Here is a 26966-nt window from a genome sequence, read left to right as displayed (position 1 = left end):
AAGATTCGATTTATTAATTCCGTTTAGTTTTGATGCAATTTTTCCCGCACAGTAATATTTTTTTCTTTACATTAACAAAAAAACGCCACTGCCTCTAGCCTAGCGATCACTTCGGCACGATCCCTACTAAACCTTTTTGCTTTTCGTCGTTTCTTTTCGTTAGCACTAAATGTTAGCCATTTAAGTAATTTGACACGTTTTTTAGGTGATCACTGGTCACCCGATGCTTTTTTTTTCTCCTGCTAAACCTATATCTATATTTATTCGATGCACGGCGTAAAACTTAAACAGCTAAAATTAACAACCGGCTAGGTTAATTCCTGCCTGCCGACAAGCACGAGGCACACTTGCTGTGAAAATTACCTTTTTTCCCTAACAAAAAAAAAAAAAAAACAAAACAAAACAAAAAAAACAACCGAATGCTGCTGCTGCTACTGCCCTATAGACTTTGTTTAATCTAAAAGAAGGCTTTTGCTTGCTCTGTGTATAGTACAGAACCGTCGTTAAGTTTCAGTTTCCATGTAGAAATCGTTTCAGCTCCTCCTGTGTGTCGAAGATTAGCACGGGGAAGGGTGATCCGGGGACGAGCTCGCCGGCCCACTTTACCTCCACCCGATAGTCACCCGGTTCGGTGGGATCGTACTACAAGAAAGGCAAGAGAATAGGAATTAGAGGATATGTAAATGTTTGATTTCTCCTGATCGCATGAGCCAACCGTACCTTGCACAGGATGGTCCGATCCTTTTGACTTTCGCGCTGCATCTCAACCCGGAACGCACCCTTGGGTCCTCTGACACGCACCGTCAGCTGTCCTGCGCCGGCACCCCGCGTGTCCACGATAAACCTTGACTGGAACGTGGCCAACACACCGTGCTCGATTCCGGGCCCGTAAACACGCACCTTACTAGCGTCCGGCGCACCAACCACCCGGAGCGTGTACGGTGACCCGGGCACATGCTGTCCACCGTACTTGATCGTTAGCGTATGTCGGCCCGGTTCCTGTGGTTTCACGTTCAGCGTGAACGTCGCATCACCATGATCGTACAGCTCGCAGTAAGCAACCTTCCTAGGGCCGGCACAGTGCGCCGTCAGCTCACCTGGCCCAGCACGGCGCGTATCGATCCATGATTTAATTTCCCGTCCAACGACTCCATTCCGGAGACCTTCACCGGAGCATAGCACTTTCGCCGCATCAACGGCCGGTCCGACCGGTATCGTCAGGGGGCATCCTTTAATGATCCTTCCGTTCCATTCCACCTCGAGACTGAGTGGTCCACCGGTAGATTTGTGCGGGTTGTACGACGCCAGCCAGATTAGCTCGTTGGGCCGAGGTTGTAACAGTGTGACCGGAAGCGATTCTCCATCATCGTACGACATGTGCACTTCCGGCTTGCCGGACAACGCATCCGTAGCATCGATGGTGAAGTGAGACACCTCACCAACCTGGGCCGTTGTTAGCCCGCGGCCCGTTAACACTACTCGATCCGATCCGATCGTCATACCGGTTACGTACACGAACCCGGGACTCTGGGAAATTGGCAGCCCGGACCAGGTCAGATCAAAGCTATGCTCTCCCTTGCTCAATCCATCGTCCGACAGGAAGAGAACACTCTTCCCGCTGCCCTGCTTCTCCACCATCACCTCCGCATCGTCCACGTAGCACGTAAGCTCTCCCGGACCGGCCATACTGGTATCGAACACGATCTTGCTCGGAAGCACCAACTTCCCGCTTCCATCCAGCAACGATCCCCACCCACCGATCGGTGTCACTTTGGCCGGATCGAGACACGAAATGTTCCAGGGCGAACCGGGCAGGGGGCCACGGTTTGTGCAGCTCGCCCGAATTTCGTACCGTCCCACCGTGAGGATCGTGTAGAAAATCTTCCACTGGTTGTTGCCCATGTTCTTGATGCGGGGTTCGATCCGTTCCGCCTGCTCATCGCTTCGCTCGATCTGTACATTCGGTGTGGTGGGACAGAACACCACGAACGACGTTTCTTTGCCACGGTGTGCAACCTCGAGCCCGTTTCCGGACGCATGGCTATCGCTCTTACCACCGGCCGATTGGACGGCGAAGGTGATGGGTGAGTTGGGGACCGCTTCGCCACCGTACATGATCGTGGCCTTGTAGTGGCCGGCCGCCTGCGGAACGAACTCGATCGAATGTTCGTAGTCGTCTTGTTGGGTGAGTTTTACGGGGACGTTCTGTCCGGTTGGGGATAGGACGGTTACCTCGATTTCTGCGACACCGGCGGACTCAGATTGGACTGTGGAAGTATAAAAGAAATTATTTGTAAATAACAAAGTGTTTTAATAATACTTTTACAGCGACGGAGAGAACGATAAGACGATTTTGAGAAATGAAAAAGCAGGGACAATCGCTAGATCACTATTATGACTTTGGCTTTCAAGCGTGAGTCAGCCGGATGACCAAAAAGGGTTTGAAAGGTAGGTGAGTAACTCGGACAGACATTCAAAGGGTACAGATGTCTTTAGATCAATGTCAATTCAATTGAAGTATTGAAATGGAATAAATTTGTTGGGGAAGCCAGAACTTCTGGTGAAGTCAAAGTAAGTTATAATATGATGGCTGTTCTTGGCCCTTGTTTAGGAATTCTTAGGAATGTTCTGTTCTGAGCTCTTGTCTGCAGACTTAAGGTCTGTTTTAAGGCAACAAATGCTGTACGAAGCCGTATCAAATTATAAAGCCACTCCATAGCACTCCATCACTTGTTGAAAGACTACTAGGCCGACTGCACCGTGAGATCATTTAAATTGGCTTGAGGATCAGAGAGAATTTCCTTTGAAGGCTGTGTCTCTGGTAGAATCATCGACTGGGAACTAGCAAGCGACCATTTTATGAGACTAATCTTGAATAAAACTACCAAATCATCCGTGCACACGCCTCGAAAATAGATGATCGTTATCGTTTTGTGCTTTTCTCTCATCATTTTGCTTACCAATCCACGAGATAGGCGAGTTGGCGCACAGGTTCATCTTCGGCACCTTCTGTAGCTGAATCTTTGTCGGATCGTATGATTCGCACGTGTACGGACTGCCCATCAATGGTTTCGATTGGTGAAGAACATCTGTAATTTACACCCAAGGGAATTATATCAAGCCCGTTTCACCTTTATGGTCATCGTCCGCATCACTTACCAATCAAACATTGACCAACTTTCTGCACGGTGAACTCTGCCTGCAGATGACCACCCTTCGTTTGATAGCACCGGACCGGCAGTGCCTGACCGCCCGGACCCGAAACGACCACATCAAACTCACGCGCCGGATGACCGACGGTATCGATCGCGAAAGAAGTTGTCTTGCCCACACGAGCCTGATACAGACCCAATCCGTTCACGGTGATCTAAAAGAACGAGCAAAAAAGGCTGTGTTGGTCATCTGGAGAAGGTAAGTGCTTGATCAACCCACCTCTTTGCTCATCGCCGGTGCCAGAACATTGATTTCGATGGCTTTGTTCGAGATCGGTACCTGGTTGTACAGGATCATGATCTTGTGCGGTGCGACACGCGTCGGATGGTACACGATTTCCCACACACCGCTGTTCGCTGTGCCACGGATCGAGTGTGGCACTTCCAGCCCTCCGCAGCGCACCATCGACGTGAGCGTACCCTGGCCAGCTTCGTTCGTCGACACCACCAACGAGGCAGGTTTGTGACAGTACGCCTCACCCACCTCCACGATTTTCACCATCGACGGATCGAACACGTTGATCGTGCGAGCTGCGATGAAGCTGCGCGTTTCCTGATCAATGTACCGCACCACATACTGACCGATTTTGCCCGCCTTAAACTCGGCCGCCTTGCGCGAAAGGGTGAACGGGACGAGCTTGTTCTCTGGGTCGAATATTTCCACCGTCTGGTCTTCGGCCATCAGTTCGATAAGCGTTGAATTGCCAACCTGGACGTTCTGGGTGTTTTGCTGGACCTCGCACCTGAACGGACTACCGTCGACGGGCAGGTCGTTGAAGGTGATGTTGACAAAGTGTGGTTCGCAGCTTTGCGGTATGAACGTCACATCGTACAGGCCCCGGGCGCATGCGGTCACCTCCGCTTTGACGGTGCTTGTGGCGGTGGAAACGACGAGTTCCAGCGTTCCTTCACCAGCACCCGCCGCATCCACACTGAACGTAAGCGGTACGCCCAACGATGCCATGGTGTTGCGCGGATCGAGTCCACTGATCGATACCCGGGACACATCGAACACGTTGCAGGAGAACGGCGATCCGTTGATGTGCTGATCGTTCGCCGTGACGCTGATCAGATGTCGTCCGACGGACGTCGGCACAAACGTCACCAGATGGACGTCATCTTGGTAGTTTACGCGTGATGTAACAGTGTCACCGGACGGTGAGGTAATCAGCACCTGCGGATCGATCCCGTCGAATCCTTCCAGCTCGAACACGCTGGCACTCTTTACCGGTGCTTGCCGGAGACATTCACCCGTTGCGATGGCTTTCGAGAGTGATACCGGTGCATGGGTAACGTGGCAGGCGAAGGGTGATCCCGGGACGGGATATCCGTTAAAACGCACCGACAGCGAATGGGTGGCAGCTTCCGTTGGTTTGAAGTTCACCTTGAATCGAGCGTTTCCTTCCGATTGGACAAAGTTCGGTACGTTCTTCCCTCCAACGGCTACGATAATTTCCAGATTTCCTGCACCCGCCTGGCTGGCGTTGATGCCAAAGCTTACGCTTTTACCTACCACACCCGGGCGGATGTCTGTGACGACGACCTTTTCGGCGGAGTAAGCCTTCAGCAGGAAGGGACTGCCTTCGACGTGCCCACTGCCCGGCAAGCGAACTTCGACGGAATGGTCTCCAACTTCCACCGGTTCGAACTTGACGCGATAACCGGCCGAAGCGGCTGGAACGATCTCCGCCCGTACGGGACGACGTGCAGGGCCGAGCACTTCGACGACGGGAGCTATATCCGACTCGACGACAAAGTCAAACATGTGTCCTACGCTTACCTTATCGGTAAGATCGCTGCTGACGATGCGTGCTGCTGGTGATACCTAAAACGAGAGGAGGGGACAGTTAAGTTAGTGGCCTTTTTTTGTCAGCAATTTTTTCCAACAAAGCAAAAATAAATCCGCCAGTTTACACACTTTTCCCCGATGTAGGAACCGTATCCGGCAACATCTTCCAGACCAACCAAGCCTGCCAACACCAGTACGACACATCGCTTACACCGGTCACGCTATCAAATGCAACTGCCAGCGTGGAACCCACCCAGAACATCGTGAACTTCGTTTGGTTTCAATAAACCTTGCATCGACACACTTAACGATCCCCGTATACGTACAATCGATCGTTGGTGCTGTCGGTGTGTCAATTAAAACCTCCCATCCGCGGACGGAATGTCCGGGAGTGCGAACGTACCTTACAGGTGAACGGACTGCCCGGTACGTCCTGCCCGTTGAACCGCAGCTCCACCGTATGGTTCTGTGCCTCGCGGGGCGTGAAGCTGATCGCGTAAGTGTGTTGACCCTGCGCCTGTGCTGACGTCGGTACGCGCCCACCATTGACTGTCACCTCCAGATTGCCCGGTCCGGCCTGTGATGTTTCCACTGCAGAGGATGATGATGATGATGCGGTGAACCATGGAAACAGAAGATGCATTGAAGGCCCTTTCTTGTTTCAAAGGTCTAGCGAAACTTACCCAAGAATACGACCGGCTTCCCGACGGTTCCATTGTTAACGTTCTTTACCTTGATCGCCGTTACATCGTAAACCTGCGGCAGCATGATGACGAATAGTTGATGTCGGACGGATGGAATAACAACAAATGGAAAGCGGGTTAGTTTTTGGGGGATTTCGACTGGTGGACTGGCCTGCTGGAGAGCCCGGTGCGTTCGTCTAGCCCCTTCCTATCGTTTGGACGTGATCGGAATGACTAAGGAGAGCTTAAGCGCGGTATGTGCTCAACTACCGTGCTCCGAGCAGAAACCCCCGCTTCCTGCATCGGAGAAATGAGCTTCTGTGTATGTGCCGTTGTTGCACAAGCGCGAATAAAGTTAATAATTAACGGTAATTACACCGAGCCGGAGGCATAACTCTTCGCTGTTTGGTGTGTTACGCCTGCCGAGTTAGAAATTGTTTCGAAAAGGCAACACGTGTCCATTGGGACAAGGGCTTATGTGTCTCTCCCTCTAGCTGCTATTGCTCCACAGGGTCTAGAGAGTTCATTCTGCTTGACCTTCTAGACATGAAGTTCAAACGCGACTCCAACACTGCCCACAACTAATTGAAAACCAGACCCAAGTGTGGGAGTTCGCAAAGTAGAATAGTATCTGAAAAGACTTCCCCGTACCCTATTCGTCAGTCCCAAAATGGTTGTTTTCGAAACAACAAGAACTCATCAACCCTTGGCAGTAGAGCGCACCCTCTGTGTGTGTGTTTTTAATTACTCATTCGTCAAGCTACAACGGCCACAGTCCCATGCTTGCTGTTGGAGCACATGCACAGCATTTTTAATCGTTACTTTTCTTTTCCTTAAACCCTCCCGAGCGTGATGAGCAATCGTGTTAAGCTTGAGCTAGCTCAGACACAACAAAACGAGCAAGAAAAACCCGAGACAGTAATGTTTTTCGGGAAATTTTTTGATACTTTCGCAACGCTACAAATCATGGAGAAAATTTGGCTTCAAAGTCAACCAGCAATCTTTGTACATGGGCGTGGAAAATATAAATGACAGATAAATAAACGATCTCCACTCTATCTTGCAATGCAAACAGCAGCGAGCCGGAAAATAGATCTTCACAATCGACATACAACAGTGATGATCAGTTTGTGTGTGTTTTCATTTGTAAAGCGCATGATTATATCATGCTGTGGTAGTAAGCAAAACAAAACAATATTGCATCGATTAAATTTTTCCTACCAACTTGTGGCAGCAATTCATGCGTTGAATGAGATCACTTTTGGGGTGAATTGGAAGAGTTACTTTATAGGAAAATATTTTTCGAGATCCTCTACTGTACTTATAGCCATACACTAGAAGAAAATTTCTTTTTCACTGTCGATCATTTGCTTGCTATTAATGTTGCGGTTACGAGATGCTGATATACCTTGAAGGATCTGCTCAACGTATTGCTGCTTCAAGTGAGAGTGAGTTGAGTACCGAGCTTTAAATACTCCAGTTAAAGCTCATTATGTATTATTTTACTTATGCATCTTTTCAAAATCTTATATTATCTAATTATTGGTTGAATAACCAACACACAAAACCGAAAAAATAATCTACTTAGAGCTTTTTACGGCATCTGAAGGAGAACTCATGAGCTCTAGATCGTTAGCTAACTCACCAGGGTGAAAATCAACGCACTCTCACAAAGCTCACCTTAGTGAGCTTTGCCAGTCAACTCATTTCACGTTGTTGCTCGTCTCACACTTGAATTTCAGCCTAAATTAGCGATGAATTATTAATGAATCGGCTTTCCTGAAACAGATCAGGTGGAACGCTTTTATATGACGCGTTCTGAGTGATCGTCAAGCACACAGCAAACACACAGACTTCAATTAAATTATTTCATAACTGCTCACATGAACAAAACCCGAGCCTTTTCAATTCTCCACCTTCCAGAACGCATTCCAACCGAATAGTGAACGTTCCCATCCGTTCACACCTCTAGCGGTAAAAATTCCTCCCGATCTCGCATGATCGATTCAACCTTGAACGCGTGTTTTGGGAGTGGGAGAAGAAATTAGCACTCGCTGCTCCCATCGCCGACTTACCTTCGCTGAGTACGGGCTGCCAACGGTCGGTTGTCCCTCGACGGTAACGCTGACCCGATGTTCGCCAACAACGCGTGGCACAAACTCGGCCTTAAATACGCCATCGGCCGTCTGTAAGACCTGCGCCGGTACGGAATGACCGGAGGGGCCTGGAGTGTCGGAACGATTGTTGGGTTTTGATTTTTGATGTCGATATTTAGTTTACGGAGTCAATGAGGCAACAAACAAAAACAAAAATCAACACAATAGTCAGGTCTACCGGGATTGGGTGCCTGCGATTTGAGTTTTTCTTCCCTCGATACTTGTACTACTATTACCCAACCATTTACCAATATTTATATGAAAGGAGCCAGGGAAAAGGGGGAACAGGGAGGGGATTAAGAAATATTTCTACAAGGAACACAGAAGCCAACAACACATACACTCATGCAAATGCAATGGGTCATGCAGTAGATGGAGATAATTGAATTTTATTAGTCCATTTATTTATTTTACCCAAAACCCGAAAACAAATCAACTAAAAGGAAGAAAACAAAAAAAAACTAGGAGCGAAATTACAATCGTACGATCGTGTGTTAGGAAAAAAAATGTGTAGATTGAATGTATGTTGGTGTGAGTAATAAATATGGTTTAGTGTGAATGATACAAGGAAAGCAGTAGAGCAGCATTCGGATTAAGATTTTTCTTTTTGCAAAGTGTAGCGTGTTTCTCGCTTATGATTGCACATTTTCTATCAAGGGGCTACTAGCAAAGCGCTCGTTACTTTTTTTTCTTCTGTCGTACGATGTTAAAACATGCCTTTAAGAGTTAATCTACCTAATTAATGTATCCAGTATTAATGTGCGTATTACTGCCGAACGATGATTAACGTACTAACAAAACACCGAGCGTATCGAAATAGGGACGTTAGAAATCTGTTTTTTCTTTGTGAAATGCTTGTATTAATGTCGCTACTTGCTACTATAGGTAGTATTATGACGGGCCACTTTCGGTGGCTGTTACACGACCGATAACAACGCAACACAGCAGCTCGGCTAAACTATGATGGCAAACAACGACAGTAAATCGCCCTTCATCAGGCGATCATTTTGCACACGTGGTTGATGTTTGGGTTGCGCGCGCAAAATTCGAAAATTAAGAAAAAGAAAAGCGGAAAAATCAGGACGTATCGGCTAGCGAAACGGTATCAGCGCGGGTACCGATCAGTTTGTTAAAATGAGTCAATCAATCAATCAATCAAAAGGGGAATCTAGTACAAAAGTCTACGGCGCCCTGGAATGTACAGGTAAGATAAAAAAGAGGTAAAGACCCCTGGTCAGATTAAAACGATTCATTTACAGTGCTGGAGGGAAGGAAAGTATTTTTTGTTGTTTTTTTTTATGTTTGTGCGTGTGTGTGTATGTAAAGAAAATGAGACCACAAAAAATGGATAAACAGTTTACGCACACACTAAGATGGATTGTGGTTGAAATTTGGATGTTTGGAATTTGGATACACGTCTTTTTGTATCGTCCAGGACTTTCTGTTCAATCGATCGAACAACCACAATCATCTGTCTCGTTGGAATTATTTTACTTAGTTTATAAACTATTGCATAATCTCGGTGTTTTTCCTTAATCGACCACAAAACATAATTATGACGAATTACATTTTTGGTTCTACGGATTTTCGCTTTTTTTTTCGTGACCTGAATACGTTCGCCTTTGCAGCGTCCTAATTGCGCACTGTGCACACGATTTAGCTTGTAGCTGCTAGAGAGCCGATCCTAAATGAGTGAAGTGCTACCGATGGGCCACGGTTTTAATTCCACGATTGCGCGGTTACATTAGTTGGGGTGGAGGACAACAAAGGGACTTCATGACTGATGAGTCGTGGCGTGTAAATTTGGAAGGAAATTTTAAAGACAACAGATAACACGAAAAACTAAGATAGTTAAGTAGGAGAAAGAGTGAGAAAGATAGAGATAGATGTTCGTTTTTTACCCCGATTCTAAAGAACAATTTGAGGTTGAGTACTTCTGACACCCTTGGTGAGGTGAGAACAGAGATGAGCGAATCTTTAAGGAGTTCTAGTAGAAATGTTTGAATACTTGAACTACGAGCAGAGAAAATTAAACTTTAAATACACTCACACGCAGGAAAGAAAGAATTGGAAACAAATGTGTGTGTGTGTGTGTGTGTAGAGTGTAGTGTCACGCGGACTACAGAAACAATTTCTTACGGTGCTAGCAAACGGAAAACTGCGTAACTTTTAAAACAACCGAACGTATATGTAGTTGAGACTGTGTACATTGCTTAAGGTATACTACACAAACACTACGCTAGTATCTACTGGTCCGGCGACTGGTGGCCACCACCTACCTTCGACGTTCACTTCGATATCCTCCAGGCGGCCTCCGGCGTGGTTGATGACCAGTGAGTTGGGCATGTGCAGTGGTCCCGGACCGCCGAGCGAAACCTGCGGTCCGGTCGTACCACCGTTGATGATGACCGTGATCGGACAACCGGGGACAAGCATTTTGTTGAACGACACGTTGATGATGTGCTCGCACGGTTCGGCCGGTACGAACGAAACGGCGAATCTGCAAACACACAACGACAAATTAGAGTCTTGCAGATAATGGATATGATAGATAAGGGCTATCAAACCACTGGATCCGATACATACTTGGCATTTCCTTGTGGATGCACCTGCGTGGGAATGTTGTGACCCTTGGCGGAGATGGTAATTTCGAGATTACCTTCACCCGCGTCACCGGCGTCAACGGTGAATTGCACCGGCCGGCCAACCGTACCTTTCGATACGGATCCCACCGCTACCTTGGTTGCGTCGTACGATTTAGCTACAAACGGAGTTCCCTGTACCGGATACCCGTTGTACTCCACATTGATCGTGTGTGCACCGACATGGTTCGGGGTAAATTCGGCCGTAAAGCCAGCATGAATGTCTCCAGTTACACGCACCGGTAGCTCACCCTGTGGCCCCCGCACACTAACGGCCAGCTCAGCCGCACCACCACCGCTCACAGTGATGTGGAACGAGGCGGGCCTATTAACCGGGATCAGCTCGAGATTGGTCAAGTTCAACAACACCCGGCTCGTATCAGCAACCGAGCATACAAACGGACAGCCAATCACCGTTTCGCCGTTAAACTTAATATCGATCAGATGTGGCTTTGCTTGCTCCGGTGTGAATGATACCAGACAGCGACCACCACCAACCACCTGCACATGGTTCGGCACTTCACCCTCGTTGATCGAAATCTCGAGCTGACCTTCACCGGCGGCACTGGCATCCACGCGGAACTGGCACGGCTGTCCGACGACACCGCCGTTCACGTCCGTCACCTGGATCAGGCTCGAGTCGTACACTTTGGCGATGAGTGGACCACCGACGAGGGTGGTGCCACCGATCGACGCTTCAACAATGTGCGTGCCGACCTCCGACGGGACAAACTCGATGCGGAGCGCACCGTTGGCGGACTCGTGCGTTACGCGGGCGGACACTTTCGTCTTGCTCGGGGACAGCACGGTCGCGACACAGTCGCTGCCGCGGATCGAGGCGCCCGGGGGCGGCAGCACCTCAAAAACCGCCGGCAGATTCGCCGGCACTAACCGCGTGGACTCACCGAGAGCCGTGAGCCCTGGTGACGACATTATGTTGATATTCCAAGGTGAGCCTGCAAAGAAGGAAAATAAAGAAAGAAACAGGATTAGAATAAATAAACATTTAGACGGGATATACGAAGAAAAGGAAATGATTCTTCTCAATAATGTGATCAAGAAAGGATCGAGTATTGTTTAGGATTTCTCGAAACATTTTTGTGGAATTTGTAATGGATCAAACATTACAATATCTGCTGGAGAAAAGGTCTGACGCACGTCGAATAACAGCCAACCTTTGGCAAATCGGCAATGCTATTGTAGATAGATAAATTCGAAGCCTTCGAGGTGGTCTTCCATCTTTTAAACCTCTTTCAGGTTAGAAGGCTTTACGCGACTAGTCATGACTATAATTATTATTTCTAATTACTGAGAAGGAATGGATAGCAGGGCTACTGTTTTTGACGTTAAATGTGTCATCGTGTTTACCTTGAATGATGAGACTTACTCGACGTTAAACGACAATAATTGGCAGCTGTTCGGATAATTTCCGTCGCAGACTAAATTGGACTCGTTACGACCAATTTATTTCTTACAAAAAGTTCCTGGGGGACTTGAAGACGAATAGTTTGAGTAGGTAAAGTACACAAGAATTGGCCTTAAACTTCAGCGGAACAGTAGACCTCAATAGATCAGTCAAATCAGTCGATCAAATAAAGATAAATGTTTTGTCGAAATTTATCGAACGCTTCCATCATTTCTCTGCTATATTTCTTGGGTAAGTCCTGAGAAGGAACAAAGACGCCAATCAGCCTGTTACACAGTTGTTTCTGTGTTTGATTCTATATCTTCTGCTAGCCCTAACAACCTGTTGAAGTTATACTGGCAATCGACTGGCTTACGAGCCTTGTTGTTGCTACATATTGGTATAAATCACAGTTTTCACTATGGGAGATTTGATATCCGGCCGTGTACTGCCAATCCAAAGTTGCTGAAGACTGCTTGACTCTATGTATGGATGACTTTTATAACTTCACTCATTCGGACAGTGAAGCATTTTTTTGATCACCCGAAAAATACATTTCACGCTACACAATTCGTCAGAAATTCACGTTATCTTAACAAACAACTGTCAACTCAAATGTTATTTCGGTCAGCTTTACTCATGTTGTTGCGATTGTTAGCAAATCTTCACGGAAGTGTGTCAGTTCGATGCTTTAAATTCCAAACGAAACAACTATGTGCATTGCATTTAGTTAAACGGCCCACGTTGAACAATGATGGCGCATTTCTTCGCGAAGCTTCTTCCACTCCAAATGCTGTCTACCGTACATGTACCGAAAACGGTTGGCACTGTCTTATCGACAACCAACGATCACCATTGGGCTCGTCATACCGGGATCCATCATTGCAGCTGCAAGGTGCAACAACACCCTTGTGTGTGGGTTTTCGTTTCATGTTGCCGGAAAGATGTGGCCGAGAGAAAACATGCAAACAGCAATTTATTTTCCCTCTCCCGGGTAGGTTGCAGTGGGACGCGTTCCGATTACCAAATAAGATTAATGATGTAGATGAAACAGGGAAACAGGTGGTGTGGGAGAGGTAGTTGAACTCGATTGGAGGATTACAAGCGGGAAGAAGAAAATAAACCCACATTTACACTCACATATGAAGAGTGGTTTTGAGCTCTAGCTGAGCCATCTTTTGCTCTTAATTGCGCCAAGAAATCAGGTTAGAGCGTGGCGTCGCGTGTGAAGCGATCGCGTTTCGCACACAAAGCCGATCAAATAGACGGAAAAACACACACATTCACACACAATGCAATGTAGCGGGAAAATCGGGCATCCCGTCGTCCGGCCGGAGATTATCTCCGATGATGCGTTCAGCTATGGCAGTTTGGGTGAGGTGTGAAAGCTCTCGTAACACACATTTTATGGAGAATGGAATGGAAACTTCGAAGAGATTGGGAGGATCTGGAAAAATGCTTCCCTTCGCTGCAACCTCGATACACAGTTTGCGATAAACAGCATTATTTGTACAGCGATAAGATCACTCACGAAGAAGTATTTGTAAATATTAATTTTTCATTCAACAACATCTGGCTCGAAGATCTCGATCGCTCAAAATGAAACACACCGATACTGGATCGTGAATCGTGTGTTATACAAGTAAGCAAACATGAAGACGCTGTGCAGTGTGCAGTTACTCAACACTGCAACCACAACTGAACAACGAAGTGTTTGATGGACACGAAGGAATTCGTCAGCCCGCCGTCGATTGCCGTGAACATTAAAACGTGGCATACATGTTATGTTGGAAGTTGTGGACATGCGGAAACCGAACTGGACATACGGTCCCCAAGCCGGTATGGACGGACTAGACTTTCCGGTTTTCGGTAGCATATTTCGGTGCGACTTATTCCATCTCTCCGATCATCAGGGACATTCACTCTCGCTTTCGGGATGTTGCTAGTGAAACTTCCACTCCTTAGGACGCTGCTGTATGAGGAATTGTTTCTTTAACTGTTGGCTGATTAATTGATCTTTCTGGCAGCCCGACAAGGAAAGGATGGATAAACTCTCTCCAACTTGTGCGGTGCAAATGGTCAAGACCCTTGAAATGTGAAGAAGAAAAGAGAAACTGTGTCTCTCTTCATATATATGTGCGTGTGTGTGTATATGTTTGGTCCAATTGGTCAGAGTGAAAGTGCCCAGGCGTTCGAACCGAAAAACGGTTCATTCCAATCGCTCGCTAACATTGTTGGCTCGCGGGACTTCTCAAGCGTCCCGACACCCTTAAAAGATCATACGTCTGATCGATTCGTCGTCAATCCATCTCGATCAATCAGCCAGACGAACGGGTTTTCGTTAGACACGTGTGCATGCTTTCGATGCACACATTTGGGCAATTAACCCACCCAAAAGGGGTGGTTGTTTTGTTATTGTTTTTAATTTTATTTCCCCATTGCTCTGGCCTGCTTCATCTTCATCGTTAAAGCATCATCAACACGCCAGGCAGGCCGAGGTCGCTTCCGTTTCGAATTCGAAACGGTCGAAAAACGAGTGTTGCCGAAAATTTCGTTTTCACCGAGTTTCATTTTCTTTTGGCCCATCTCGCACGTCATCGCACTCGGCAGGCGTCCGTCTCTGCTGATATTGCTCTTGCCTTCTTCAATCTGTCCAATCAACCAAAGGGGAAGGAAAAACTCATCTGCCGCGTCCGGTATGCGAACACCCGGGGGTAGTTTAGTGGTTGGAAAAATAAAGCTCCAAATGTACGCGTATTTGGTGAAAGTTTTATCAATAAACATGAGCGGCCAGCTTCGCGCAATTCCGTGCGTTTTCAGTAAGGTCAGCCATGACCACCCCCGAGCGTGTAAACAAAGGTTTAGTGCTGTGTATAAAAGGGGGGGGGGGGGGGGGGGTGATTTTATGCATGCAAGCAGCCGAAAGGAACTGTTGATACAAGCAGTCGATGGACAAGCAAATGACCTTAAAAAATGAAAATGGGTCGGGCTTTACGGATTGCTCTATAGTGTGTGATGTTTTTCGGGTGAATTTATTGTTTCACGCGGTGCGGTTTAATGTACATATTGCAGGCAGCTGCCTTTTTGTAGACACGAGTCTCAGGGGCTAATTCGTTTGTCACGATTTGGGGCTACACTGTCGTGTCGAGTAACTAACTTTTGTTTTCTCACAGAAGATTATTAAAAACCCTAATGCAAAGCTCGTTTTTTCGCTTAAGCTAAGGAGATATTCTACTAAGAGCACAATTCCAAGCTTCTCAGGTACTCCCGGCAAGCTCAATCATTCAATCGACACGTGGCAGCTTGCTCTCGCTGTCTCATATGATTTGCATTTCCCATTCCATTGGCACGTATGTCATCGAAAAGGTGGCTTGGATCGGGCTTCGCGTCGCCACCAGGGATCGGATCTTCATCTCATGCCCCAACCGAGATTGGAATGTCGTTTGTGTCGGATTTGTGTGTGTCGATTTCTCGACACAGCACACCCCGCCATTGATGGGTGACGGAGGTGTGCGTGTTAGAGGGTTTGGTCAAAATAAAAGAACTCACAACAGTTTCTCCTGCTATTTTGGAGACGCGGCACGAAAGGACCGGTTTTTCTTGTCAACACCGGGACACGGAAGAGAGTGCGAAGAAGAAGAAGCTGTAAGTGTGCTTAAAATTATCATCTATTCCGGCAAAACTGAACGGCCGAACAACACAACCTGTAGAGTAATTTCATAAACGAAAGACTCCTGTATGTGAGCGTGCGCGAAAAGCGACGAACCCTCGCTTTTTCAAATGAATGGAAGTGAAGGCATTCTGTTTTTATGTGGTAAATAAAAATAAAAGTGAGTAATGGAACGTGCTAAATCACGTCCGTAAATGGTTTGGCTACTGCTGAAAGCCCATCCAAAAATTTGGATAGTTCATTGACCGGCTAAGCAAAAAAAATATTCGACGCAGGTTGGTTGTGTGTGGTGTAGTGAGGTGAATTAAAATAATTCAAATGCTGCACGCTTCATTTTCGACCATCCAACAACCATAACCACTTGCGCGTGTTATGTATTGTTGAAAAGGGGGAAGGAAAAATAAAAACACATAGACACGTACACCAAATTGCTCCAATGCAGAAGCAGCAAATCAATCATTCATTAAAAAATCGCAGCACGTTTTGTATTGCCTAAAGGCGGCTACAAAACACGCCATCAGGCGTTGCATAATGCGATAAAATTCGAATATTAACCAGTGGACAGGTGCTTGTTTTTCCCCTTTCTATGCTTTTAAAAATCAAAATCCAACAAATCCACCGGAAATAGTTGCCCACTTGTCACATTTGCTCTCGGATCGAATTAACTGCAGGCGACAAATCGATTAAGCTCGGCTGCTTGTTATAAAATGCTTACATATTTTTGAAGCCGACAAAGCCGAGCCGGGGCAGCATTTTTTGGGTAGCCCTTTCACAGCCGCCGGCACTGTTGACGCAATTGTTGCAGTGGCCGGCGGTGGATTTGTTGGACCTACAAAATGGAAACTGTTTGCTTTCATTTCCAACCATTAGTTCCAAATACTGGGAGGAACATTCTAGTGCGGAGTTGTGGTTTAAAAATTCGCACGCAAAAAACGAAGCACTTATGCGAATGGTACTTTAATGAGAAAGTGAAATAAATGTCTGCCTCTGCATCTGACCGCAGTTTACCTTCACAAGATGCTTATGATGCTGGGCAGGTCCACTTCCCCGTGGTGCTTTGTTTGGTTGTGTTGGAACTTTCTCATGTTGGAAAATTCGATATGTTCAACCGTTAAAGAGTGGCCCTCCGGGAACGGTTTGTCTTAACAATAACAAACAACGAACCAGCCACCATTTGCACGCCCAAATGGTACATGCCGACTCAGATGCTGGCCCAGCAGTAGCAGCAGAAGCAACTTTCTCTCGACTCTTCCCTTTAGCGCGTGGTCTGTTCTTCGATGGGCGGGCAGTTGCATGCATACATGCTGACTGTAGATTGCATTAAGCAAAACTTACGCCAACGACGAGACACCGACGCACCGACGGCTAGCAAGTCCTCATTTTTCGGGTCCATTAAGCATTGACACGCTCGGTTGGATGCTGCCGGAAGCCGCCGTTTTGCATGCCAGCTTAAAAATCGGTTTTATTACGTAAATTACCCGAACCGGCACGCTTAATCGTTGGATAATTAATTTTCCACAATAAGGCACACAATGTGAAATCGGTGATTTTTAGTAAGGTTTAATTACGCACCTGCAAGCGGGAGAATATTTTCACGATTCGAATAAAAACCCCCGGATCGAAAAGCGACCGTAGCGAGAGCATTATATAAACAGGTTCAACAAACGATACGCAAAGCTTTCAATCATTTTCTGCACGTGTGCACGCATGGGCAGGATAAGAGCACAAGCTGAAGATTACAATCAAATCGGCAATTACATTCACTTGCATTTATTAGAGTTTATTTTGCATTTTGCAAAAACCATTTGCTGCGTTTAGCGATCACTTGCACAGAATGCTCGGCTTGCTTTCTCTTACCGAGCGCTCTTGGCGGGATTGCGAAAGTACGCGCTCACCGATGTGCATCTGCTCGATACACGTCGATCTGCTTGCCTGCATCTAGATATGTCTGCTTCAACGATGAAGACTTGCTTCATCAGCAAGTGATCGTGTGCCGATGATGCTGAGTGAATGGAGAGAAAACTGACGATCGTTTATCGGTTGGTACTGTGAGCAAATCTGCAGTTAAAAGGTACTGCATCGCGTGTGCCTTATTGGGCTTGTTGTTTAGGTGGAAGCTTGGGTGAGTTTCGTAATTGCAGATTGGTATGTCATCGACCCACTCCTTGACAAACCCCTAGCCTGTATCTTGACAAAAAAAAAAAAACCTTCCGTCTTGATGTTGACGTTCTTCTGCCCTTCGCCGGGGAGTGCCAGTCAGCGTAAAAATTGCAACCCAACGAGCTGAGTGTGTCACCAACCTTGAGACTGTGTGCGCTTGTGTTTGGTAAACGAAAACCGAAGGTGCTTACTTCCCCGAGGACAACAAAAAAAACATGATTAACATTAAATAAGCAGTTCTGGGCAGAAAGGAAATCAGCTTCAGTAGGCAAAACTAATGAAGGAGAACATACACACAAACAAAGGTTTCCCCAAACGATCGTGCCCTGTAGAGTTGAATGCAACAGCACGCTGTACAGAGTGTTGTGTGGTACCGTTGCAATTTCCATCGTGTAACAGCGAATGCACGAGTCACCCTTATGCAGCAACTTCTCAGCAGCAACCCACGCACACGAGAGATCATCCCGTGGATCGCCCGTAGAAAGACAGAAAGAGTTGGCAAAGCAAAAAGGGAAAATATATTTACCACCGTAAACGGTCGAACGAGTTTTCCCTATCTCGCGGACGACTGGTTTGAACGGCCACGACTCACAGCCTGTTCCGACTATTTTTTTCTTGTGTTTTGACCCCAGCCAACCACGCGACTTTTATACTTTGTTTAACACAACACATGCAGACTCCATACCAGTGTGTGTGTGTGTGTAAAAAAGCTCTCCTTCAATGCGCAAGGGTTTTCATATTTACAGGTTGGCCTTCGCTTAGACTAACCACCCGGACCCGGTCCGTAAAGGCCAACCCCAAGAGGTGCTTTTGCTGATGTGACGCGATTAAAGAAAAATGTCTTCCGCTCGCTGTGGTAAGTGATAAATCCTGTCATTGTTTAGTGGGGATGCTCTTCTGCACCCTGTTTGTTTGAAGGTTACAAAAGGCAACCCGGTATCGGTGCCTGATGAATGGCAAGACAGTTTAAAACGTAACAGAAAAACATGCCAAAAACAAATGGAAAATGGCACCATTGTTGTTGACGAGTGCCAGCAAACTGCTGACCGTCTCGCCAAAGGTCTCCGCCAGCCGGTGCGTAGGAAAACAAAAAGGCTTTTCTTAAGGTTAGGAGGTATGTCTTCAGATTCGAAAGGGGAATAAAGTATGCACAGGGTCACCAAGTATGGCTGATGAATGCAGCACAGGATGTAGGGTAGGCTGACCCAAGCCGAACGATTTCCTGCCCAAACTTCAATAAGACTCTACGCAACCCGTGGTTGGGGAAAATTGTCTGTATAACCTTGATTTGGGGGCTTAGAGCTGCTTCTGGACTGGCACCGTAATCTCAAACGGTGTTTTTTTTTTATGGTGGGAATACGGTGAATGTTGAGCTTGGATAGTTTTCATATGCAAAAAAAATATTCCACCAAAAAAGTTAATCAAGCATCAGGGCATGCATAGGGTGCATTAAAATCCGCATCGAATTTGCTGATGCCCAAAAGCAGGTTAGAGCATGTTAATTACAACCCTCCAATATGTGCACACATTCACCAAGAAAGTACCGTTCTAATGGGTGGTACCACGCCTCTACCACTCTCCGGCAGAAGAATTCTATTTCATCATCATTAATCTCGACAAGAAATGCATTCCAGCTGGGTAACCGCCGGGAGAAGGAAAAGGCCGGAAAGAATTATGCTCTCACCCTGATACCCGGGTTAGGTGGCACCATTCGAACGGTATTCTACACACAGGTTGCCCTTAACAGTAGAACAGCAAGCGAATTGCACTCGAGGAAAAGCTCGATAGCAGTGTGGCTATATCCCTTCGATAGGTCGGTTTTGTTGCCGCTCTGTATTTCTTTAATCTGGCTTCAGACCCTACCAGAGATCGCAGCAGCTCAACCCGATCGCTCATACCGGTGACGAGAGAGAGAGAGAGAGGGAGATAAAAAAAGAGCTAACGAATGGAAAAGCCGTCCAGAATGTGGGTCAACTTACGGCTTGTGCGAGTGCTGGGAATATACATTGAACTCCGAGCCAAAGCACACTCCAGCGAGGTTGCGGTGGATAGAGTTTAGAGCAATATACACAACTGCATGGATGCTGGATGGTTCTACGGTATGTGTATTTGTGAGGTGATTGGTATGATTGCACCACGATCGTGGATCGGAGAGCAATTTTAAAGTGGAATTTCAATCAATCCAATAATTTTGGCCAGGTTTTGGATGCGAAGGTTTAACGGCTTTACGAAAGGAAAGAGCTACATGAGTGTGAAAACTTACGATTCTTTTAGTTATCCTATCGTTAAACGTTGCCCACTGGTCACGCCACCGCCGGATGCCTTCTGCCTTTGTTGATTCTGCTTTTCTCGTTGAAACTGCTGCTGCTGCTGCTGCTGCTGACGATCGATTTAAATATGGATTTTGTGGAACAAAATCAACGACGTACAACATAAAGCTCAGCTCAGCAAAATCGACTGCAGATTAATGGTGGAATCGTAAGCGACATGCTTAACAACAAACAAGGACAGAAGTTCCTCATTTCTTTTCCGAATTTTCTTCGTCAATCTTTCTATGTTGTATCGTGCATACTACAAGCATACTACCCAACACCAACCAGAGTGTGTTTGAGATGCGTGGAGGAACTAGGGAATTGATATCGTTGTTGTTTGTAAAATCCACTCACACATACACATCTTCGTTTGATGCTAATTTTCATGCTTCTCCCTAGAAAGGAGGCCCTCTGCTCACGCATTCCACACGCACCCTGGGTCTTATTAACATCCCAAGCACCGATATAAAGAAGCGACTCCTAAATTATGCGCGATCATTACACGAAAGAACGAGGAAGAAAATTTAGAAAACTAAATTCCAAAACAAAACACAAGACGAAGACGACGAGGTGAAACAACGAAGCAACGACGAGAGCGACAAAAGCGCAGCGGGAAAGAACTTGCTGCTGTTCCAAGACAGGGTACGGTGTAAATGATTCCAACGTTGCATCCCAACAGAAAAACAAATGGTATGTTGAGAACGGAAAGGCACAAAGAAGGCGAACCGGAAAGGTAGCCGTCACAACAGCCAAAAAACTAGCCAAGGAAATCCAGAAATCCAGTCGAACTTGTCACGTCATCTTGTGTGTTGCTGCGAGCTCATTCAAGATGGCTTCCCGTTAACGTAGGTGCCGAATGCTCCGTCACTCGCGATCACTGCTGCGCCTGGTGTTTCACGGCGCAAATTCTGTGTCACTTGTTTCGTGTACTGTATACTTCTCGTGCCGCACTTTTCTCGTATCAATTTTTTTTCCCTCCCGTCACTTCGCGTAGAAACCGCATCTCGATCAACAATAAAAACAGACACGGGGTGACACGGTTTAAAGTCGCAAGATGGAGCCACCGTCCATCGCGGGTGATGTAGAAGAAAACGAACGATGGGAGGCATCGTTTTTTTTCTGCTCGCCGCATCAAAATTCCCACATGCAAACTCCACCACTTTTTTTCTCTCTCTTCTACTGTTTGCTACGCTTGAGAAACGGGACAAGCAAAACCGCGCCGCAAATATTTGCAGCCCTTAGCACGGCCCCGTCAGGCGGAACAGGGGGCGAATATATGTGCGTTTGTTTCATGAAGCTTTTCTAATGCCTTCACGCACACATACACACACATAATACTTGAACACGCAAGAAACTCACACATATACACACTCACTCACACACACCTGAGATAAATTTCTTTCCCTCTTCAACCACCCCGGAGGTAAACTTTATCTTTTCCCCAAAGGTTTCGCGTGGTTGCGATCGCGCTTTTTGCTCACTCTAGCACATTTCTTCTTTTGCGGGCTTCACGTTTTCTAGCTGCAACACACCCCCTCCCCGACTCCCTATTTGGCAGCCTTTTTTTCTCCTGGGCTTCTATTCTATCTTAAGAGACGCGCAGATGACGACGATCGCATCGAAAGACGCACCCTGTCCGGTGAACGATCGAATGAAGACTTACATTTTCTTCGCGAACGCACTGATCTCGAGCTCACCGATTTCCAGAGGTTTCCTACGACGTGCGTGGGCTTCGCTCTCGCTCACGATTGCTCTCGCTGCGGTCTTTCGTATGGGCTATGCTCTCGGCATAGCGTGCGAGCGCGGGCTTTTCTGCTCGATCCGTTTCTGGCTGAGCGTGTTTGAGCATAGGTGAGCGTGGTATGATATTCCCAATGTGAGCCCAAAATGACCGTTTGTGGCTTTTGTGCGGTTTTTTTTAAATCAATTTATTTAACTTAAAAAAAAGTTAATCAAAAATATGATCTTACTCTAAAAGTTTAATTCGTTATATCTGAAGGAATTCTTAGGATATCAAAAGGTTCATCGCTTAAAGTGAGATTAAGTCACCAAGAACTTATCAATCCACGCGGGGTGGCAGATGAACACAGCCCTTCAAGAAGAATTGGTCGGCTATACACACAGGAGAGGAAAATTGCAATCATGCAACTTCTCACGCTTCAGCGAATGAACGCGCGTGAATGAAGCAAATGAACGTTCGTTATTGAACTTTTGTAAAAGAATTTATAATCCTCTTTTGAAATTTATCATTATTTCGATACACTTCGCTGCGCTTTGGGTGTTAGGTGAACATGATTTCCCCGTAACCGTCACTTCCTGAACAAGAGCGGTTTATTTGAAGCTTTTGTGACTCACATAATATTCAGCTAAACATTTTTACGATTGTTTTTTCACCTAATCGACGCAGTACTGCATGGTGATGGATGGACACCGTCGGAAGCAAGCTAGTTTTAATTGTATTTTTAATTTGTTTTTAACTGTGGTTTAACTGCGAATATAGCAATTTCCACAGCGCAGCTCTGGTCCATTCTTTTGGCGGCTTAAAGTGCCATTCACTTAGAAATGAAATAACCAGCAAAAACAAACAAAATAAATTCATCGACCCTTGAAAGACAACGAGTAAGGATGTAAACATTGGTCGGATCCATTTGTGTGATCGATGTAGGAAGCATTAATATTTTAATACAATGCACGAATTCCGTGACTTGTTATCAATTTCCTGTCATAACTCGTCACTGTTGTGCTTTTTAATTTTATTTTTCAAGTATCGCATGAATCATTCATTTCTTTCCGAAAATGTTATATGTTTTCATAATGTTTCGATAAAAATCGATAAAACTGTATCTATCCTTTGCTTCTCATATGTACACATCCATCAAGCAGTACTATCAAACCGACCCTTTCAAGCATCAAATATATAATTGCTGCTATAAGCTTTATTAAAATACGCATCCATTAGACGATCTCCTAAACGATAAGCAATAAATACATTCCCCGCCGATACAAAGAGCTTCCTGCTTATCATCCTCCACGCGTTGTTTGCCATTGGCTGTACGGTGGAGGGTTGCTTTTGTTGGACAATATGAACATTCTCGACAAGATCAATCCTTGGAGCACACGAGAAGAATCAATTAGATGCTGAACAATCCCTTCGCTTAACCCTTTGCCGTTGCGGTGTAAAACTAAAGCAAAATCTGAAACAGATATCATGAAAGCATGTGACTTACCGGGAACGGTTTCCTCGTTGAAGGTGATCTGTACGGTGTGCGTGCCAGACTCGTGCGGAGTAAAACTAGCGATGAAGCGCTGATTGCCGAGTGCTCTGACTGCCGACGTTACCCGTCCACCGTTGACGAGGATCTCCAAGTTTCCCGAACCGGCTTGCGATCCATCGACTGGAAATTGGGATGGAATAAAACGATACAATTTCTTGCTTTTTGGTAGAACAATTCTCTGGGATGACTTACTTTCAAACTCAACCGGACGACCGAGCACACCGTCAGGAATATCCTGGACGCGAATGGCACGTGCGCCACTCACATCCCGTCCGATCGGTTCGAAACCACTCTTCAGCTGAGACGAACTGATTCGTTCGTACTTTTCGTTAGACTCGGTACGATAGTTTTTGAGATATCCACCAGCGCGGTACAGTCCCTCGTCTTCAATGATCGGACGCTTGGGCTGTGTTTCAGTGCCAAGCGAAAACTTGTTAAACTGTGTATTCTTTTCCGTCTGGTTGTCGAGCGTTGAGCGGTCGTACGTTAGATCGGTGTTGAGTTGCCGTTCCGTTAAATTTGCCAGCGATTCGAGTGAGTTCTGCGAGAACAGATGCTTCGTCTTATTGATCACGTCGTAACTGTCCCGCCGGGAGGGTTGTCCACCGTTGGCACCGCTAGCGTTCACCTTGATGTTGGACGAGTAGTCCACCACGTTGGTGGAAGTCGTCGGCGGACTGCGGAGTACGCGCTCGAACGTGGGACTGTCGCGCACGACGTCTCGGGTTACGGTAGATTTGTAGGTCGAGTTGCGTTCCGTCACCTTGTACGTACCGTTGGACTTTTCGTGCATTGCAATTGGGCTCGCCACGCGCTGTTCCGTCACCGACAATGGAATGTAGCGTGTGCTGGACGTGCTCGTACTGGTGGTTGTGATCAACGGTTTGGGACTGCTGGTTGCGGCACGGGTGTCCAACAACGTGGCCGATACTGTCTGTGGGCTCTTCAACCCCGGACTGGCACGGATATGTGCGATTGGGCTGTCGGAATCCAGCATCGTACGGATCGTTTTCGTTGTGTGGTTTTCGGTTCGTATTGTCTTAACGTACGAACTTGCACCCTCATCGGAAAGACGAACCGGACTCTTCAACTCGTCCGAATCGCGACGTTGCGACAGTAGCTCGGTACTGCGACGAAATCCCCCATAATCGGTCTCCGTTGTGGGGAAGATTAGCTTCGGCGAAGGACTATGCCTTGCCGGCGACATAACCCGACTCGTGTATGTCTCCTTTGTGGAGCTTTTGATGAAGCCAGGCTCATAGTCTTGTGGTGACCGAGAGCCCGACTTCGGTACCGTCGTGGGCGAGTAAATATCTCGACGCAACGATGAGCTGTCGGTCTTGCGCGTCAACGAGGACGAATTGAAATGGTAGGAGGGACTCTCCGAGCGCAGCTTTCCATCGTGCTGGTGTGGACTAGTGCGTGTCTTGCCGGATCTTCCTTTCGAGCCAACCTTCATGATGAAGGGTGATCCCTTGACGTCATATCCGTTGAAGTAAACGTACACCCGATGCTTGCCATTGGAGCGTGGCATAAATGTGACCTGGTACTTGTTCTCCTGCAGCTTCTCGACCGAGCAGACGAGTGAGCGCTTTTCGTGCACAATGTCCACGTGCAGTTCGCCACTCACTCCAACACCGCGGGCATCCACCTCAAAGGAGTGAGCCCTTAGTGGCATGGCACCGTCCAGCCCGTGCACGGATACACCGCTCGGATCGAACACGGCACACGTGAATGGGCCGCCCTGGATGTGGCGACCCTGATATGTTATGGCAATTTCCCAAACGCCGGCTTCATCCGGCTTGAAAATGGCACTATGTCCTTCCTCGATCTAAAACATGGCAAGATGAAACTATATGAGACATAATGCAACTAGATATCGGGTAGATGATGTACCTTCTTCAACGGACACTTGAGCGGACGCCCGGAAGGACTGTAGGCGGTCACTAGAATGTCCTCAGTTTTCGGTGCACCGGTTGCGTTGACCAGCACTTCCACAAGGCTTCCGAGGGCGCACGGGGCCATACCAGGCGGGGCGACGTGTACAAGCCTTGGGAGTACCCGGAAGAAGTGTCCACCAAGTCTGCAAAGGAATTAAAATTGATACTGATTGCTGATTGCTGATTGTTTTGAAGCCATGCTGTCGTTTACTTACTGGTTATCGTCGATCTCGAGTACGATCTCGTGCATGCCGTACTTATCTGGCACAAAGGTTCCCTCACCACGCGATCCCAACCGCACCTGGTGCAGTATGTTCGTGTTGGGCATGCTGATGTACGCCTTCACCTTTGACATGTCCACATCGCGCGACAGTGCCTCAACGCGGAACTCCGTCGGTTCGCCCACCCGACCCGAAGTACTGTCCAGATGCACGGTAAGCATGTTGGCAAGGGGAGGACGTGGAATTACCCAACGCAGCCAGGTCGTGTACGCCATCACACCCAGATGCTCCTCGTCGGCTGTGGCCATATCTTTCGCGGAGAGTACTGGCTTGACGCCAAGCTTTAGCCCACCGTCAATCACCTTCTGCTGGTTGTTTTCCCACTGGGATGGATCAGAACTGAGCTTCGCCGGTTCGGGTACAGGTCCACCGAGATCTTTGATGATTTCACAAAACACTTTGCCATCATTGAAATCACTCTGCAAGGATAAAAAGCTTTGTTAAGCGTGGTGAACTGGAGCAAACGTGCGGGAAAAAGCTTACCGTAAAGTTGGTAACAGGACGCTTGATCTGTCCATTAACCCACTTCATCGTCGCGTTATAGCCCGGTCCACCAGGTCGCATAAAGTACGACAGATACGTCATGCCGGACAGCTCATCCAACCATCTCGATGCAAGGTACTCCGGTTCCAGGACCTTCGGTATACCGAACCGTTCGTACGCAAGGTTCATTGCACGCTCACAGTTGCGTACGGAATCGTTCTGATTAAGCGTGCGCCAGTGTGTGAACAGACCCGGCTCACAGTAGTCCAGCAGGGCCGACAGCAACACACCGCTGTTCCAATCCGTGGTCAGATTGCTAACCTTACAGTCGGGCAGGGCGGCCTGTAACCAGGCGAGCATCAGCTTGCGCGGTGGGAACTTGCTTCGTCCAATCTGATACCGTACGATCAACGACCATATAAGACCGAGGATCAGTTTCACATTTCCATTCACAATGTCCACATTGCCAATGTTGACGAGCTTTACACCGTCCGCCTCGATCGCGTTGAGTGCTGTGGTAACGTTCTCTAGGAAGTGATGCTGATTGGCTGGCCGCTTGTTCCAGGAGGGTTTAAGCGGGCGCTTCTGTAAACCTTCCACCAGTGCGCAGAGTAGCGTTCCATCGCAAAAGTCCTCGTGAAATTCAATCACCTAGAAGGAAAGAAAGAATTTAATTAATGCAACAATCATAGCGAAATGCTTGATTATGAGCTTACCTGAAGCCCGGATTCCCGCAGGTGTTCATTCACCCAGTTCTTGAACGTGTTTGCCTGGATCTCAACCCATAGGTCCTCATTGCCGCGAATGTTCATCCCTTTCGCAGCCGTACCTTCGGGCGAACGGGCCACCAGCCCGGCCTGGGTGATCTTCTGCAGTTCCGTCTTTCCATCCGGTGTGTGCTGCAGCAGTCCGGCATGTGTAATCTTGGCCCCTTTTGGAAGCTCCATGGCGCTTCCTG

General features: G+C 47.2%; 1 protein-coding gene across 3 annotated transcripts; it reads right to left on the bottom strand.

The window, feature by feature from the left end:
• Positions 1-508: 508 nt before the first annotated feature.
• LOC126561250 (filamin-C) lies at positions 509-26966 on the bottom strand. 3 transcript variants are annotated; one of them, XM_050217207.1, is made up of 16 exons: positions 26725-26966; positions 26009-26659; positions 25460-25944; positions 25201-25387; positions 23497-25135; positions 23257-23424; positions 10427-11438; positions 10120-10340; positions 7760-7908; positions 5685-5757; positions 5405-5592; positions 3433-5037; positions 3160-3367; positions 2961-3089; positions 721-2267; positions 509-642 (listed from the first exon to the last, which is right to left on the bottom strand). In XM_050217207.1, the coding sequence occupies exons 1-16, from the start codon at positions 26953-26955 to the stop codon at positions 511-513; spliced, it is 8625 nt and encodes a 2874-aa protein (XP_050073164.1). In that variant the 5' UTR covers positions 26956-26966; the 3' UTR covers positions 509-510. The 3 variants fall into 3 exon arrangements, with proteins under 3 accessions (XP_050073164.1, XP_050073165.1, XP_050073166.1); XM_050217208.1 differs by lacking the exons at positions 23257-23424; positions 23497-25135; positions 25201-25387; ... (1 more) ...; positions 26009-26659; positions 26725-26966 and adding an exon at positions 19981-20174; XM_050217209.1 differs by lacking the exons at positions 509-642; positions 721-2267; positions 2961-3089; ... (3 more) ...; positions 5685-5757; positions 7760-7908 and adding an exon at positions 8971-9031.

The sequence above is a fragment of the Anopheles maculipalpis genome, chromosome 3RL, assembly GCF_943734695.1.
Source record: "Anopheles maculipalpis chromosome 3RL, idAnoMacuDA_375_x, whole genome shotgun sequence".
Taxonomy (NCBI): domain Eukaryota; kingdom Metazoa; phylum Arthropoda; class Insecta; order Diptera; family Culicidae; genus Anopheles; species Anopheles maculipalpis.
This window is presented reverse-complemented; position numbering and strand designations above follow the sequence as displayed.